Source organism: Anguilla rostrata, chromosome 18, assembly GCF_018555375.3.
Source record: "Anguilla rostrata isolate EN2019 chromosome 18, ASM1855537v3, whole genome shotgun sequence".
Classification (NCBI taxonomy): Eukaryota; Metazoa; Chordata; class Actinopteri; order Anguilliformes; family Anguillidae; genus Anguilla; species Anguilla rostrata.
The window spans coordinates 20,885,344-20,902,167 of NC_057950.1; the positions used below are offsets into that span (position 1 = coordinate 20,885,344).

A 16,824-nucleotide genomic window follows, 5' to 3' on the forward strand; every position below is an offset into this window, starting at 1 on the left:
TGACTCTTTGTTGAGAACATTTTGTATAGAGGGTTCCTTTGCATGAGCCGAATGGGCAATGGTTTCATGTGACTGTATGCTATGTAAGAGGGAACTGGAGGGCGGTTGTCAACAGTATCTCGCTTTTGTGTCAGAGGCAAATTGTACTGTTAACTTTGGACACCAGATGGCAGGACGAGTCATACACTTAATCGCAATGTACTGTCCCAGTATGTTTTCAATCAATTAAAATTGCTCCCCAAATAGTGATATAACATCTGTATCGAAGATTATGGGTTTGTTTTTTTTTTCAGAATGCTATAAATATGGTGGTCCAAAGTCACATAAGAATGATGGTGATTCAATTTAGTACCTTTCATTGTAAAAAATAAAAATAGTTTTCTGTTATTATTTATTAATTTATTTATTTGTTTTATTTATTCAAATCAACCCTGTCTTATTCAATTCAGTGCTGAATTCACCAAATTAGCTGTCAATCAATCCTTCATTTAATGAAAATTTTCATTAAATTATAAATTATTCATTATATGATGAATAATTAAATGATTTAATTTATTATATTTTGTTATTTTCACTCCTCTACCTGCTGAGCTATGAAACACGTAGGCTAAATAAATAGTATGTGAGCGAGTACACTAGGAATTCTGCATCAATTACAGTACTACAAACCCCAGAGGGCATTGCGAATTTGCCCTGCCCGCAGCGACTTCGCCCGTGAGCCCAGCTCCACAACGCTGCACCGTTGGGATCGTTCCTTCACGGCACCAACCTTCTCAGAAGTTATCGGACATTGGGCGATGGGCTGCATAATACTTTCATGCAGGTTGCATTGACTGTTCTTTCATTTCCAGAGGGCCAGATCGCAATGAGTAAGAGTAACTGTCATCACAATCGCCGATGTTGGGTTTTGTGTCATTTGTGTGGTGTTTCGCTACTGTTCCTGTGCTTGATTGTGTCAACTTGTTGATGCCGAATGTTTTTTTGACACAGGGTGTTGCTGGCTTATCTATGGCAGTGTTTGGAGCATGTTTTGGTGTCAACATAACTATCCAGTAAACTAAACAGCTAGATACATATTAACTTGATTAGTCTGTTGACATTGCTAGGCTTAAGTTGTGTTAGCCTGCTAGCTAACTTAGCTTCGTAAAATTGCCAGCTGACATTCCTTAAGAATTAAGTTAGTTAACTGAAATCACACTGGTACTAACGTTATTTAACAAGCTGTCTAGACTAGCTATAATATAGATTAACTCCGCAGCTAAATTGCATTTTGCTTTTCGGACCTTGGCAATTGCGTTCAGTATATGCAGGTAAGGTACTACTGTGTTTTTCCTATTGACCTTAATTCACAAGTGAGACCTTATTCGCCCGTCCGTTTCTAGTAACATGAAAGCAGGTAGTCGGGGAATCACGCCCTTTCGTCACTCAAAATGTTACATATGTACGTAGCATTATCTAGCTATGCTGTAATGGAGGAACCACAGTACTACAGAGACAGTCACTCCCAGTATGTTGGACAGTCTGCCATTTTGAATCTGGATTTTTATTAATATTAGTAGTAGTAGTAATCTTAGTATGGCTGACATGGGGAAAAATAAGTACTGTATTTTTAAAAAGCCCCGCAGTAGATCCCAGATTAGAACCCAGATTTACTGGTTAATCTTGAGTGTGTGTATGATGTATGGAAGGCAGCTGTTCTCTGGAGTAGAATTAACAGCTGGTTGAAATGTTGCCTTTGTTTGTGTTTAAGTTGGGTGCAAACTTAAGTTTGATCGCAGTGTAATTCTGTTTCAGCATGTCTTGGAAGCTCTGTGCATAGTTTGCATTATTTATTTTATGTTATTTTACTTTTATTTTTAGTGACATTCATATGACATTGATGTCTGTCATATTTCAAAAGCCTTCTACTACGCCAAGGTGCTGATAAACACACATCTTTAAAAAGTAAAAAAAAAAATAGTGACACTTTAAGCAAAAGTAGATTATTTGAATCGTAAATTCATAATTTAATAATTTATATGACAAAATGCAGGCATTCAAATATTTGTGTTATTTATTTTCAGTTCTCTCTAATCTTCTGCTGCCAGTATTTTTTTTAATGTAGGCCTGAGTTCTGTAGAAGGATGCTGGGAATTGTTGAACTGCAGTTTGAGAGAAGACATATTGTCTTTTTGTGCATGGACTGATGCCATATTTTGCCCATTTAGCATTGGCCTATATAGCCTATGACATGTTATTAGACTAGTATTGATTTTCCCAGAAGTGTGGATTGTACTGGAGTTTCCCCAAACGATTTTTTTTTGGCTTGAAGTGCTGCTCGTGCAATTTTGTGGTTGGAAACATATTTTGCTGGACATTTATCTACAAAAATGTGATACTGTGTGGCATATGCCACTGTCAAATTGTTTTTACCCTTTAAAGTGTAATTAGGAAATGCACAACTAAGGAGACAATGCCTTTAAGACGATTTTTAACCCACTAGAGCTCCTACCGTTTATTCAGGGATCATTTAAAATGAAGTAAAAATAAAAACACTTTTGTTAATGACCTTTTATACTGTACACCATGACAGTGGGGTTATGATGGAAATATTGATTAAGCTCCTTTTTTTGCCTAAGGTGTTTATTATTATCCAAAGATAGGCCTATGTTTATTTATTGACAGAGAGTCTATATGGCTCTCTGTATAATTCATGAACCATGTACTGTAGCCTACCAAAGGCTTTTTCCAGCCTTGATTTGATTGACAGTCTCCATTGCATTGCTGTCCTGTGGAGAGTTTATGACTGTCAGCAGCTGAGCTGTTTGTTAATGATAGATACAACCCAGTGCAGAAAAAACTGCTGAAGAATATTATCCTGTGTGTGTGCGTGTGTGTGTGTGTGTGTGTGTACATCAAAGAGACGTTTTTGACGTGTTTGTTTTGACGTTATAACGTTATAACATATATGTATGGCTATTGTTGCAATTAAACATTATTTTTTGAGATAATTTACCATTGATCAGTCAGATAGGGTTATGAAAAAACTAAAGAAACCAAAACTAACCAATAAAAATATTAGTGAAACGTTTCTGCATTCTGCACTGTTCTGTGTAGGTGCGAAAAGCCGTCCTCATCTGGCACAGCCTGTATCATGTTTCATCATCAAACGGTAAAGTTTGTGAAAGATGGTTAACCAGATTTAAATTACAGAAGCAGAGAGGGTGATTGAGACAGTGTACTGCCGATGTGAACTACAGAACGAGGCACACTGAGGGTAGAGCGATGGAAGGAGAGAGAGGGAGAGAGAGAGAGAAAGAGAGAGAGAGAGAGATGCACATGAACAAGAGAGAGGATGGGTTCCGTAGCCCTGTAGGGATCGAGCGATTGCTAATTAGCACAGTGGGGTTTGGCAGGTAAACTGCTGCTGGGCATTGCAGCTTTGTCCTGAATGGCCCTGTCAGAAATGCTCACTACTGCTTTTAAAGACAAAAGAAGAGGTTTTGTGCAAACCTCGGAAAATTCCGCAGGTGCTGGGGTACCTGCATGACCTGATGAGCAAAACGAGAAGCCTGTGATTTCTCATGAGGAAGTGGATACTGTCTGTAGGTCTGGAAGACCCGGGCGCCTGACACACATCTCCAGTCACGGCGCTAAAGCCGAACCCAGCAGCCGAACCCAGCAGCCGAACCCAGCAGCCAAACCCAGCAGCCGAACGCAGCAGCCGAACGCAGCAGCCGAACGCAGCAGCCAAACGCAGCAGCCGAACGCAGGCCTTCCCTCTGATAACGGCCCCTGAAAGAAAGTGGCGCAGCGCTGGGAGACAAAGCGCCCTTTTTTCAGGTCGTCGCCAGCAGAGACTGGGGAGGAGAGCGTGTGCAGAGAGCCCTGAGGAGGAGGACAGATTGAGCGTCCTTCTTCTCTCCTCCCTCTCTTTGTTCCTTTGTTTTCACTGATAGCAGAGCGCTCTTTCGTTCCTAGTGAGCATATTGTGGCCATTGTCTGCCACCTGTATCAACGGGGGCGAGTACAAGATGGGGGTATGAGGGTTGTGAACCCAAGTGCACCAGTCTGGGGGTACGAGCTCGGGGGTGTGAACATGGGCAGTGTCCTATTGGTCTGCTTTGCTCAGGGTTACACTGGCTGGCCACTGGACAGCCAGCACCAGTGAAAGTCGCCTCAGACTTGAACAATGAACACAGGCCCTCTGACTGTTGAGAGGCTGGCTCCGCCCCCTGCCTGCGATTGACACATATTCCCCTGCTCTCTACAGTGAGCACAGAGCTTCCTCTTAAAGGTAAAAATGTACAGATAGGTTGAGTTCAGTCCGGTACAGTGTCCATGTCCCACATTCGTAACCTGAAACTCATTGGGTTTATTCTTGTATTCATCCTGCTTTAAATAAAAGTTTAAATAAAAGTTTAAAAAATGTTTCTTTAAATAATATTCTGTCATAAGAATTGGTAATAAAGTTAATAAAGTAAAAAAAACATTATTTTTTTGATATGGCTCTGGATTAGATTGTTGCTAAGATACAGGTTAACTGATGGATCATCAATTAATAAACATGAGCGTTGCAGGAGCTCAGTGTCGAGCGACTGTGCCGTTACTGAAGTAGCTCAGTGTCGCAGTACCGTTGGAGTAGTGTTGCAACAGTGTTTAAGAGCCTGTTTATCTCAGATGTAGCCTATTCATAATGTTCTCTCTATGTTCATATGATAAAGCTCGGTCAGGCAGAGTTGACTCGTGTGGTTTGAATGATTATGGTGTGGTGGGTCTACGGCAATGGAATCGATGGTTGCCAGATAGGAGGACGTCTGGCTGCAGGGCTGCGCACATAGATTCTGAGTTTCCTCTCTCTCTGAATTTGAATTTATTTTATTTTCAATTCTATTTCCCTCCCTCGCCCCCTCTCTCTTACCTCCCTCACCCCTGCCTTCTTTCTCTCTTACCCTCTGGCTCTCTCTCACTCTCTCCCTCTCACTCCTGCAGCAGTGGAGTGATGCGATGAGTAGGCTCAGACATGCCTTACGTGGATCGGCAGAACCGTATCTGTGGCTTCCTGGACATCGAGGAGAATGAGAACAGCGGAAGGTTCCAGCGCCGATACTTCATCCTGGACACCCAGGAGGGCAGTCTGGTCTGGTACATGGACAACCCTCAGGTACGGGCACAGACACCCCCTCAGATACGGGCACACAGACACCACTCAGATACGGGCACACAGACACCCCTCAGGTACAGGCACAGCCACACCCCTCAGGTACGGGCACAGCCACACCCCTTCAGGTACGGGCACAGCCACACCCCTTCAGGTACGGGCACACAGATACCCCTCAGGTACAGGCACAGCCATACCCTTCAGGTATGGTCACAGGGACACCCCTCAGATACGGGCACACAAACACCCCTCAGATACGGGCACAGCCACACCCCTCAGGTACGGGCACACAGACGCCCTCTCGGGTATGGGCACAGGGACACCCCTCAGGTACGGGCACAGTCACATCCCTTAGGTACGGGCACACAGACGCCCTCAGGTATGGGCACAGGGACACCCCTCAGGTACGGGCACACAGACGCCCTCAGGTATGGGCACAGGGACACCCCTCAGGTACGGGCACACGGACACCCCTCAGGTACGGGCACACAGACACCCCTCAGGTACAGGCACAGTCACACCCCTTCAGGTACGGGCACACAGACGCCCTCTCAGGTATGGGCACAGGGACACCCCTCAGGTATGGGCACACAGATGCCTGACTTGGGGCTTTTTCAAGGTTTTCACTGTACAACGCAAGTAACTCCCAACGCACCTGAGACATGGTCAGATAATACAGCATGACTACAGTTCACTTTTCTCTGTGGAACTGTCTGTCTCCACATTTTCCACCTTTCAGGTTCTGAATAAGTCTGTCTTTCAGACCGCAGGTTCCTCAGTGGCTTTCCCTGCTGTTGCATGCGGTTTCATCACTCTGCTTAATTCAGCTGCTTTGTGAATTCAGTTTGCATCGCTGCTTTGACTGGCTGCAGGCATCTGTAATCCGTAATATTGTTAGCACACGGCTGAGAGGTGTAGCAGCAAAGCTGCTTTGCATGTCTTGGGAACAGAGGCTTTAATTGCAGGGATTCAGACTCGTATTTGAAGTGTTGGTGATTAAAAACTGCAACAGTTTGGGTGTGTTTGTGTACTTTAGTGTATCATCCTGTCTCTTTGAAACACCTTTCACTGATTAAAAATGGGTTTTGGAGCTGAAAGTTTCTGTTGCCATGGTGCAAGGAGCATGGTGTAGTTTTTATTCCTGTAGAATCCACACCCACCCACCCACATCTGCCTGAAACACTGCCCCCTGGGGGAAGATGTACAGAAACGGTTCTGAGTTATATCACTGAACCCCTTCCAGCAGTGTCATTCAGGAAAAGAGCATTTTGAGTTTTTTATGCTTTTGCTGCTTTATGCTACCATTTCTTTTATTTTTCAGTTCCGTATTACTGGCACCAACTCCTCATTGACTTGTGCCTGTGCTTGTGTGGAGGGACTTGACGTGGTCCCTATAACCAGGTTTAAAGAGTGGTTATTTATGAGGAATACTCATTCTTCCTCTTCTGTTGAGCTCAGAGAATGGTCTTCTTTCTCCCCCTTCAGGCACTTGTATGTGTGTAGCTCCTCCCACAGGAGCAAGCAGCGAATGGTATTTCGACGTGGCTTGGTGTGAAGGGAACGCGCGGAGACGGGGCATTCCAGTGGCATTTAGGGCTTTGAATTACTCACAAAACTTCTTTCCATGTATCGAGAGACACGTTGAAACTTTTATGGAGTCTGGTATGAACATCTAAATACGCAAGAAAAACTGCCGCTGACATATTGTGCCTACAAACAACAGAAGCGTGAAAATGTGAGGAGGTTTAATCTCTGGATAACTTGCGTTTGGGCCGTTTTCTATTGGGCGCTGAAAATCATTAGTGTTACTTCCTCCATACTTAAATAAAATAAATTGAGTTTAAGAGACTTTTTGTGCTTTTGCTCACGGTAGACTGTAGTCTTATAAACAGAAAAGCAATTGCCTTTGTGCTTCGTCCCATTTTAAAGAATGTGTTTTGCCTGAGAAAAGCCAGGGGAAGTCCCTGGTGTGGAAATGCAGGGGAGATGAGCTGTTTCAATGCTTCCCATCTGCTCTGTCTGTGCCCACAGAACCTGCCGCTGGGCATGGAGCCGGTCGGCTCGCTCAAGCTGGCCTACGTCTCTAAGGTCAGTGGGCCACGCGTCGCACACCCCAACGCTGGGCCAGGGGAGAGCGCACACGTGGAATCGCGGGTACTCACACTGTCTCTCCGCCCCTGCAGGTCAGCGACGCCACCAAACTGCGGCCCAAGGCGGAGTTCTGCTTTGGTAAGAGTCTGGGGGAACCCCGCCTTCTCACTTCCTGCCAGTCTTGTTCTGCTCCAACGCATTTATTACGAAACTTCTGGCAGGGAAAAAAAAAGGACATACTCTGTATGTATGTGTGTGTGTGTGTGTATGTCTGTCTGTGTATATATGTGCCTGTGTCTGTCTGTGTGTGTGTATGTGTGTGCCCGTGTCTGTCCGTGTATGTGTATGTGTGTGCCCGTGTCTGTCCGTGTATGTGTATGTGTGTGCCCGTGTCTGTCCGTGTATGTGTGTGTGTGTGCCCGTGTCTGTCCGTGTATGTGTGTGTGTGCCCGTGTCTGTCCGTGTATGTGTATGTGTGTGTCCGTGTATGTGTATGTGTGTGCCCGTGTCTGTCCGTGTGTGTGTATGTGTGTGCCCATGTCTGTCCGTGTGTGTGTGTGTGTGTATGTGTGAACGCTGATGTGATGTACAGAGACCCCACAGGCTACACAGTGGCACAACCTGCACCCAGCCCACCCAAAAGCTGCTCTCATGGCGTAGCTGGTACATCACTGCCAGTTTAGCATTCACAAAAGAAAATATGGCCTTTAGGCCTTCATGGTTATCAGATATCAGTACAAGCACAGAATAAACTACTGCTTGAGTCACTGCAGGCCATTTCTATCCTCATAGGTCCTGTGTGACCACTTCCTGTTTAACACCGCCCCTGTATGGCTAGTTCCTGTCCAACACAGGCCTTGTATGACTAATTCCTGTCTAACACTGCCCCTGTATGGCCATTTCCCTCCCTTCCTCTCTCTCTCTCTCCTTCCCTCCCTGTCTCCCTCCATCTCTCTCTCATTCTTGCACTGCAGTCATTAATGTTGGGATGAGGAAGTTTTTCCTGCAGGCCAATGACCAGCAGGACCTGGTGGAGTGGGTAGACGTTCTCAATAACGCCACAAAGATCACAGTGAGTCCCCGGTCTGCGTGACGATCCCAGTGATGATTTCTGTGACAATCTCTATGAAAGTATCAGTGATGATCTCTGACTATATCAGTGATGATCTCTGTGACGATCTCTATGAAAGTATCAGTGATGATCTCTGACTATATCAGTGATGATCTCTGTGACGATCTCAGTGAAGATCTCAGTAATAATCTCAGTGATGATTTATCTCTGATGACTGGTACATTCAGCTCCAACGCTGGCAGTTCTGCAGTTATTCTTTTTTGGCGGCAGGTGCCAAAATCTTGCGATGTCCCACGAGCTGCCGAAAACATCGCAGGTACAAAGAAGCAGGCCTCCTACAAGACGGAGATTGTTGCTGGAGTACCCGTTATCACCATGACGCAGGTTAGGATTCTACCCAATCACACACATCACAGTTATTTTATGTTTCAGGCAGATTCCTTGTTTGGTTTTCTTTAATTGAGCTAATTGCATGTGCTGGGTAGTAATGAATGCACACCCAGGTTTAGTAATGTTTTGGCTTTCTAAAAGTAATCAAAGAAAAGGATCAGTTTCTTCCACTGTATATTTTATTTTGTATTTTTATCATGAGCAATGTTTCAACATTGCATAATGCAGGCATGTTGTGGTGATACATTGGTGCCGGTACTAAGAAATTGGGAGAGCTGAAAATTTGTGTGGGCAGAAGAATTGTGGTTAGGAGACACAATGTGACCATCACATCTATGACTGGAGGAGTCTGTCCCTTCTATGGTAAATGGGTTCTGGTAGGCCATCCCATCTGTGGTAAATGAGTTCTGGTGGGCTGTCCCTTCTATGGTAAATGGGTTCTGGTAGGCCGCCCCGTCTGTGGTAAATGGGTTCTGGTGGGCTGTCCCTTCTATGGTAAATGGGTTCTGGTGGGCTGTCCCTTCTACGGTAAATGCAGCCTGGAGGACCAGATTGGGTTTGACACACGAGGAGATTGCGTTCCCTAGTTGAGGCCCCTCCCTCTGTGCCCTGGTGTCTGCAGCAGGAAGGGTCCGACGGGCAGAACGAGGGCAGCCGAGAGGAGGCGAAGAGGGCCTACAGCCAGCTGCCCTACTTCCTGAGGAGAACCTCGCAGGACCAGATTGCCATCAAGTCCGGCTTCTGCGTCAAGCAGGGCGCCGTGGTGAGTGTCTGCAGCCAATCTGCAAGAGTTCTCAGCAGCACTGTCTACAAACACTTTTCAAAGGGCCATTTCCAGAGAAAAATTCATTTCTGTTGATGGGAGAAAATGTTTTTAAATATTAAAGGCAATGGGAGCTGTTTTGGCAGATGGCAGATTTGCTTATGTAGATGCTGAACAGGCACCTTTAAAGCTGTTCTCTCTGAGACCTGAGAGACTTCTAGTGTTCGATACATCACGGGTGTGTGTGTTGTGCTTATTGTGTGATTCTGAAAATATTTTGTGATTTTTGGCCTCCTACATTTTTATGTTTTGTCTTTTTTCTGTTTTATCAGAGGAAGAACTGGAAGCGAAGATATTTCCTGTTGGAGGAAAACTCTTTGAGCTATTTCAGATCAGACATGGTAAGCCCATACAGAACCAGCGCCAGACATAGCTACTTAAACCCAGAAAATCCCTCACTTAATTAACATTTTTCATTGTTTTATGGGCCCCTAAAGGGCTGAAACAACATTATGGATTTAACGATGGACATCTTCGAAAAGTCGGGTGTGATTTTTGAAAAGTCGGTTTTTAATTTTGGGTCTGCTTATGTGGAGAGAGAAAAAAGTTGAAATATTGACTGATACTTTACCTGGTTGGCTGAACAAAAGATTGAGATTTCTAAGTCAGAGGATGGAGTGTAACCAAGGACAAGAGACACTTTCAGACTGCTGGCCAAAGCAAGAATTATTATGACTGAATACAATTACTAATGATGAATGGAACAACTGATAAGTTCTGAAGGGATTTGGTGCTTTGATGAGGTATCTGTTCCCTGGGGAGAATGGGTTGTAATGAGTTCTCATATCATTTGGAGATGAATTGGTCTGTTTTTTTTTTCCATTTAGCTGTTCGATATGACATTTCAGACTGAAGCTGATCTGAGCCCATATCGTTGTGTCCTTCAGTTTGGCCCTCAGTGTGAGCTGGCTCAGTAAATACCCAGCTGTATGAATGAGCAGCGGGAATGTCAGATATGTGAATGTGCCTTTATACGAGTGTCTGCTAAACAAATACATGTTGAGGTGTTCAGTTTAATTTGTTCGTGTGCTGAACAGGGACATATAATGTGAGGGGCATGGGAACGACCTTTTTAGAGCAGCACCTGCAATTAAGGTGCGTTCAGGTTTATTTAATTACAGAGAATGAATTCTCTCTCTCGCTCTCTCTCTCTCCCTCCCTCCCTCACCCCCCTCTCTCTCTTAGGATAAGGACCCATTGCGAATAATCCCACTGAAAGAAGTTCATAAAGTTCAGGAGTGCAAACAAAGGTAAGCCTGAGAGGCAGGCATCATCATCACACACACACTTGCACACACATGCACAGGCACACACGCACAGGCACACACACGCACATACACAGGCACAAACACACTCACACACTCTTACACACATGCACACGCACACTCACACACTCACACACACAGACTGAGTGCAGTCGTTGCTGTTGGACTCGAATGAAAAGTGTGCTGATTTAATCCTGTGAGTCTCGGAGGGGCTCTGTATGACCCCCAAGCTCTGTTTAAACACACGTGTTCTCTGTCCCCACAGTGACCTCATGATGAGAGATAATCTTTTTGAAGTTGTCACTGCAAACAGGACCTTTTATATTCAGGTGAGAACTGAGACTGTGAATCTCTGCTCTATCTAACACAGGCATTGTGAATCCCTGCTCTCTAACACAGGCACTGTGAATCCCTGCTCTATCTAACACAGGCACTGTGAATCTCTGCTCTATCTAACACAGGCACTGTGAATCCCTGCTCTATCTAACACAGGCACTGTGAATCTCTGCTCTATCTAACACAGGCACTGTGAATCTCTGCTCTATCTAACACAGGCACTGTGAAATTCTGCCCTGTCTAACACAGGCATTGTGAATCCCTGCTCTCTATTGCCTTTTTCATATAATGTGAGGATCATGGCAGTGAACTTTCTAGGGCAGCACCTACAATTAAAAATGTGTTAAATTCTCCCTCCCTGTCCCTCTCTCACTCCCTCCCTCCCTCTCTGTCCCTCTCCCCTCTCCCCCTTCCCCCTCTCTCACACCTCCCTCCCTCCCTGTCCCTCTCCCCTCTCCCCTTCCCCTCTCTCACTCCCTCCCTCCCCTGTCCCTCTCCCTCTCCCCCTTCCCCCTCTCTCACTCCCTCCCTCCCTCCCTGTCCCTCTCCCTCTCCCCCTTCCCTCTCTCACTCCCTCCCTCCCTCCCTGTCGTTTTCCCCTCTCCCCCTTCCCCCTCTCTCACACCTCCCTCCCTCCCTGTCCCTCTCCCCTCTCCCCCTTCCCCCTCTCTCACTCCCTCCCTCCCTCCCTGTCCCTCTCCCCTCTCCCCCTTCCCCCTCTCTCACTCCCTCCCTCCCTCCTGTCCCTCCCTCTCCCCTTCCCCTCTCTCCTCCCTCCCTCCTCCCTGTCGTTTTCCCTCTCCCCTTCCCCTCTCTCACACCTCCCTCCCTCCCTGTCTCTCTCCCCTCTCCCCCTTCCCCCTCTCTCCCCCTCCCTCCCTCCAGGCGGACAGTCCAGAGGAGATGCACAGCTGGATAAAGGCCGTCTCAGGCGCCATCGTGGCACAGCGTGGACCAGGCCGAGCTGCAGCCTCCGTAGGTTATCATGGTGCCCTGTGGCACAGGGCGCACACTCAGGCATGGGTGGGGTCACCCCACCCCCCTTATGTCTCCAATGCGTGTTCCCTTTGAGCTCTCAGTCCAGGACACGTTCTCGCTGTGTCACGCCAGAGGCCGTCAGAACCCTGAGAAACTGGCGTGCTGGTTCAGGCAGTGGCATTCTGCCATAATTGGCTCCGACGGGGAAGCGGATTGGTCTCGGAAACGCGGAGAGAGAGCACACGCACCTGGGTTGTACTAACAAATCAGCCCCGGTGCTTAAATGTGTGTTTCTCAGCACAGTTTGGGGCCGAGACCAGGAGCACACACACAGAGAGCGCATCCGGTTTTGAGTTTTGTTTGTCAGAGCACTGCAAGACGTGGAAAGAAAAGCCACTGAAAATATTCCAGAAAAAATATAGCGTTGCTTATTTTTTTTACTTTTAAAACGTTTTAATCCCGTGATCCGCACTGATTCAGGTTAGTGCCGTGTTTTTATTAGCGATATTCTACATCAAATATTTTTTTAAAACTATTAAAGCTAAAGAAAGTGCTCAAAGATCTCTTATGAATTTGATCATGTCACCCGGTGCTGTTGTTGCAGATTTGTAGTCCCAGAAGCTGTTGGGCCTGTGTATGCAGAAGCATTCGTACAGTAGTGGTGAATGTAGCACATACTTGAGGCTTCCAGGTCAAAGCAGATACACATTCACAGAGTCCAAGAGCCTCCTACTTCCTAATACAAGCCCACAATTACAGCTTCCCTTTTCTCTTAATCTGTAAAACCCTCCTTTCTCTTGTCACTGCCCCGCCCACAGCCTGAAACGCCAGCCTTCCCCAGTTTCAGTGCCCGCCCCCAAAGCAACCCACCCCGGTCCCCTGGAGGCCGTCCCATCGATCTGACCCCTGTGCGTGTCTGTCTGCCATCCTTTCCCCTCTCCTGTTTCGTTGAACTTTTAGCACTTTTCACTTCCTCTCCATGTGCTGTAAAAGAGGCCACAGTTCTATCCGTCAAATTACCATTTAGTTCCCTAATCTTTAGGTAAGGGGCAGAGCTATGATCATGTCGAAATGAGTTGCAGCTGAAATAGTGGGAAACGCACAACACTTGCGCAATGTATTACAAAAACGCTTTGTTCAGATTTTTAATGGCAGTGACCATCCTCTATTTACCCCAGTTTGGCTGTGGCCTTAGGTGAGGCCCTAAGACTCCTAACATGGACCCACAGGCGGTATGTAAGCATGTAAAAGCAGAAAGGGTTTCTCTAAGCCCAGCTGTTTGGTGTAGTGTGTTTGGAAGGCAGCTCAGAGCAGGGATCTCTCTCCAGCTCTGAAGGAATGCGTTGACACCCGTTTCTCTTGTAGTAGAGGGTCTGTTCAGCATCGGCTGCTTTGCAGGAGACTGACAGTGAACTACTGATTGTTGAAAAGTGTGAGCCTGACTGACTGTGTGTCTGTGCCCCCCCCCCCCTTTTTAGGAGCAGAGCGACCGTTCCTCCTCTTCCATGTTCTACCGCAGAGACCCGTCAGCATCTACAGTACCACCCTACCCACAATTCCCTGTTCTTCAGCCCCCTATCAACCCGCCACCTTACAGTGCCCGCCCGCAGCCTGGGCTGGGACAGCAAGTTGTTCCTGAGTCTCCTGCCCCGCCCCAGCCACGCCCGCGCCCACCTGTGGCTTCAGGAGACCAGGCTTTCCAAGTGAGTGAAGAGTCACCTTGGAGACGGCGCAGCAACTACGTGGAAGGTCCCTCCGTGCCGCCCCCCCTCGACCTGGACGACACAGACCTGCTCATCAGCGAAGTGTGAGGCCCCCCTCTGGCCCCCCACGTCTGTCTGGGGAACCCCCTGCCCCTCCCACAAACTCCACCCCCACCCCTGAATGACAGGCGGAGAACTGAGCTGGACGCTATGTTCAGTGTCTATGAAACAGGGTGAAGAAAGTTTACAGGTAATGCCAGAGAAAGTTTCGCATCTCTTTCAAAGCACATCTGCAGCCTCACTATGAGCGTACGGTACGCTGCCAGTCCTTCACTGACACTCAGAGACCAGCAGGGGGCACCAGGAGGCTAACAGGGTTCCCACAGACATTGTGAAAGGGGAGACTGCCAGTGTCCTTTGTGAATTTCATTTTTGTCTTTCTTTTGTATTTATTTCTTGTCAGTGGACTGCAGCTCCATGTCTCTTTACACCCAGATTTCCTTTAGCGTACCTCCTCTACCTTCATTTGGTTTTTAATGTGGCTGTCAGCTAGGCTTCATTTTTACAGAAAATCGTGCAGATAAATGTGTTTATTAATTAACGGGCTCTCTGTGGATGCATTGTCCCTGCACATCGTAATATGCACAGAAAAGTCATGGTTATTTTATATTTTAAAATTATATTGTGTCATTTGGGAAAATGGAAATAACGTGTTATGAAGGGCAAGCTAATTTTCCCAGATCAGATCAATCCCAGACGCAGGTACTGAAACAGGTGTGTCAGTTACAGGTACTGAAACAGGTGTGTCAGACACAGGTACTCAAACAGGTACTGCAGTAATTAATTTTTTCTCTGATTACTTACATTAATTTTCTCATTATTTTTAATGCTTTCCCTTCATACCGAGTATGTATAACAGTGTGCTGATGTAGTATTTTCACGTGACACGTCCCCAAACTCTGGGGAACTGTAATTTTAACCGTTTTTATAATTATTCTCTGAGGATTTTCTTATTTGATGTCCCGACCAGCCGCCGCCGCAGCAGGTGGAGTCGTTCTTGCCGCCGTCCTGCTCAGAGGATTTGGGCTGTTTGAGCAGGCCTTTCTGTCCTACTGTGAGATCCCAGCTTCTCCAGACCTGACGCCGTTTTCAAAACCTCCGAGTTTTGTCCTGCTTGTGTTTGCCACAATCTCCTCCTCACTGTGAGTGTCAGATTCTGTGGTTGTCAAAATAGGTTTGATTGACGTGAAGGCACGCTTCTGGGAGGCTGGTTCATCCTGTGGGGTTGGAAACCTGTTTTCAAATTGTGTTGCATGTGTGTGTACCTGCAGGTAGGAGGAAAACGTTTTTTTATATGTTCACCCTGACCTTTTGTATCGGATTACCTTGTGAGCACATATTCTTTTGTATATCTGTACTGTTTTGCTAGTCTACTAGAGATATTCCTGTCCTGCATTGCCAAATAGTTCAGGCAGTCTTCAGGTTTTCTTCACTGGTGTCAGGAAACTTAGGATGGCCTGAACTCTGTGCCGAAAACATTTTAGCAGTATAGCTGTGAAGTGCCCGCACTATTTTTACACAAAAACAACCTCTTTTGGTCCTGTATTTTTACTGTGTACCATGTTCCTTATTTATTATGTGAAGTTTGGAAAAAGGAAATAAACAAATAAAGAACTAACCGTTTATCCACTGTCTCAGATAACTGAGTGAAAAAAAGTGATGTTGTTTCATTCTTAATTCACGCCACAGGAATGTATCTGGAATCCTTGGTTCAAACTCACGCCTGTTGCCTGTGAGTGAAGTTCATCCATGTGGGCCGGATCAATCAAACTTGCTTCAGAAGCTAATGGGTTTGTGCAGCCTGATCGGTTCATCTTACTTTGGAAGCTGAAGAAACATTATTACCTCCTTTGTATATTTGATTTGACTCCTTAAATACAGCATGCAGAGTCAAATTCATTGGAATTTCCATGGGATTTTGTCCACAGTCATTATATCAGAGATGATGATGTTGCCTTCCTCCTCTGGCGGTATCCGGTGATACTCTCATCTCGGCAAGGCTTTTAACAGCACTCTGATGTACTGTGCAGGTAATAGCAGGGACTGTTACAAAACAAATGGCTATTTTGAGGTTTCGAATTTGATTTTATCAGTCCTTGCTGCTTGAAGTCGGCTGTGCTGCTTGCGTCCTTCGTGAAGTCTTCAAAAATGTCAAACGCTGGTCCTCCTGATGATCTATTATTTCAGTTTCATTAAATTGGAACAAATTTGTACACCCTTTTTGGTAGAGCCCATTATGTATATTGTAATCAAAATGTACCTATTTTTCGGTGCTCATGTAAGCAGTGTTCATCATAATTCTACTTTATGATTACCGGAAAACTGTATCCTGTTAAGAATGGCTACACTGCCCTCTGCTGGTGTATGTGTTGCAGAGCAGTGTGACTTCATGTTCTGCACATTAGATGAGTGGCTACAGCTTAATAATGTGCTGCATTTGACGGCACATCTCCTCACCCACGCTTGAAACTAAGAGCTGTCGTAAGCATATCAGCATTATACAGGTGAGAGCCCAGCAAAAATAAAATCCCTTTTAATACTTGTATCGTTTCTTGTTAACAGCTTCAGAATGAGGCTTTGTGTGTGTGTGTCTGTGTGTGTGTGCGTCAGGGGTTGCGTGATTGCATTTTTTAGCGTGTGCTGGGGAAGGGGTGTATGTGTCTCTTGGGGGGTCAGGCCTGGTGTTCCCCAGTTTTCTTATCTGTATAAGGTGCTTGAAAAATAACATGGAATTTTATTAGAATTGATAAACCATCGAACTTGAGAAGAAACTGGCCTAGCACTGCCCTATCCTTCTGACCTTATCTTTTGGGCGGGGTAGGGGGAATAGGAGGTAAATAAACAGTGATTACGTGAGGCATTGGTTACATGGGCTAATAATTTAACCCAGCTGCACCATACGTACACTATATTCACAGAAACATTGGGAGATGCAATATCTCACAGCCTGTCAACCTGTTGCATAA

At 46.0% G+C, this 16,824-nt stretch overlaps 1 protein-coding gene across 2 annotated transcripts; it reads left to right on the forward strand.

Moving 5' to 3' along the window:
* The first annotated feature begins 685 nt into the window (after positions 1–685).
* On the forward strand, positions 686–15,483 carry LOC135244514 (pleckstrin homology domain-containing family A member 1-like). Of its 2 annotated transcripts, none has more exons than XM_064316857.1 (12): positions 686–869; positions 4,972–5,143; positions 7,172–7,228; positions 7,324–7,369; positions 8,206–8,303; positions 8,574–8,687; positions 9,319–9,456; positions 9,789–9,857; positions 10,702–10,766; positions 11,047–11,110; positions 12,003–12,092; positions 13,574–15,483. In XM_064316857.1, exons 2-12 carry the CDS (start codon positions 5,003–5,005, stop codon positions 13,904–13,906), a joined length of 1,215 nt encoding a protein of 404 aa, XP_064172927.1. In that variant the 5' UTR covers positions 686–869; positions 4,972–5,002; the 3' UTR covers positions 13,907–15,483. The 2 variants fall into 2 exon arrangements, with proteins under 2 accessions (XP_064172927.1, XP_064172926.1); XM_064316856.1 differs by having other exon boundaries at positions 687–869; positions 9,316–9,456.
* Positions 15,484–16,824: the final 1,341 nt, after the last annotated feature.

Coding starts and splice junctions, on each gene's coding strand:
- LOC135244514 (XM_064316856.1), top strand. CDS start 5,003: ATGCCTTACGTGGATCGGCAGAACCGTATCTGTGGCTTCCTGGACATC. Junction 5,144..7,171: donor GGTACATGGACAACCCTCAG/GTACGGGCACAG, acceptor CTGTGCCCACAG/AACCTGCCGCTGGGCATGGA. Junction 7,229..7,323: donor AGCTGGCCTACGTCTCTAAG/GTCAGTGGGCCA, acceptor CCGCCCCTGCAG/GTCAGCGACGCCACCAAACT.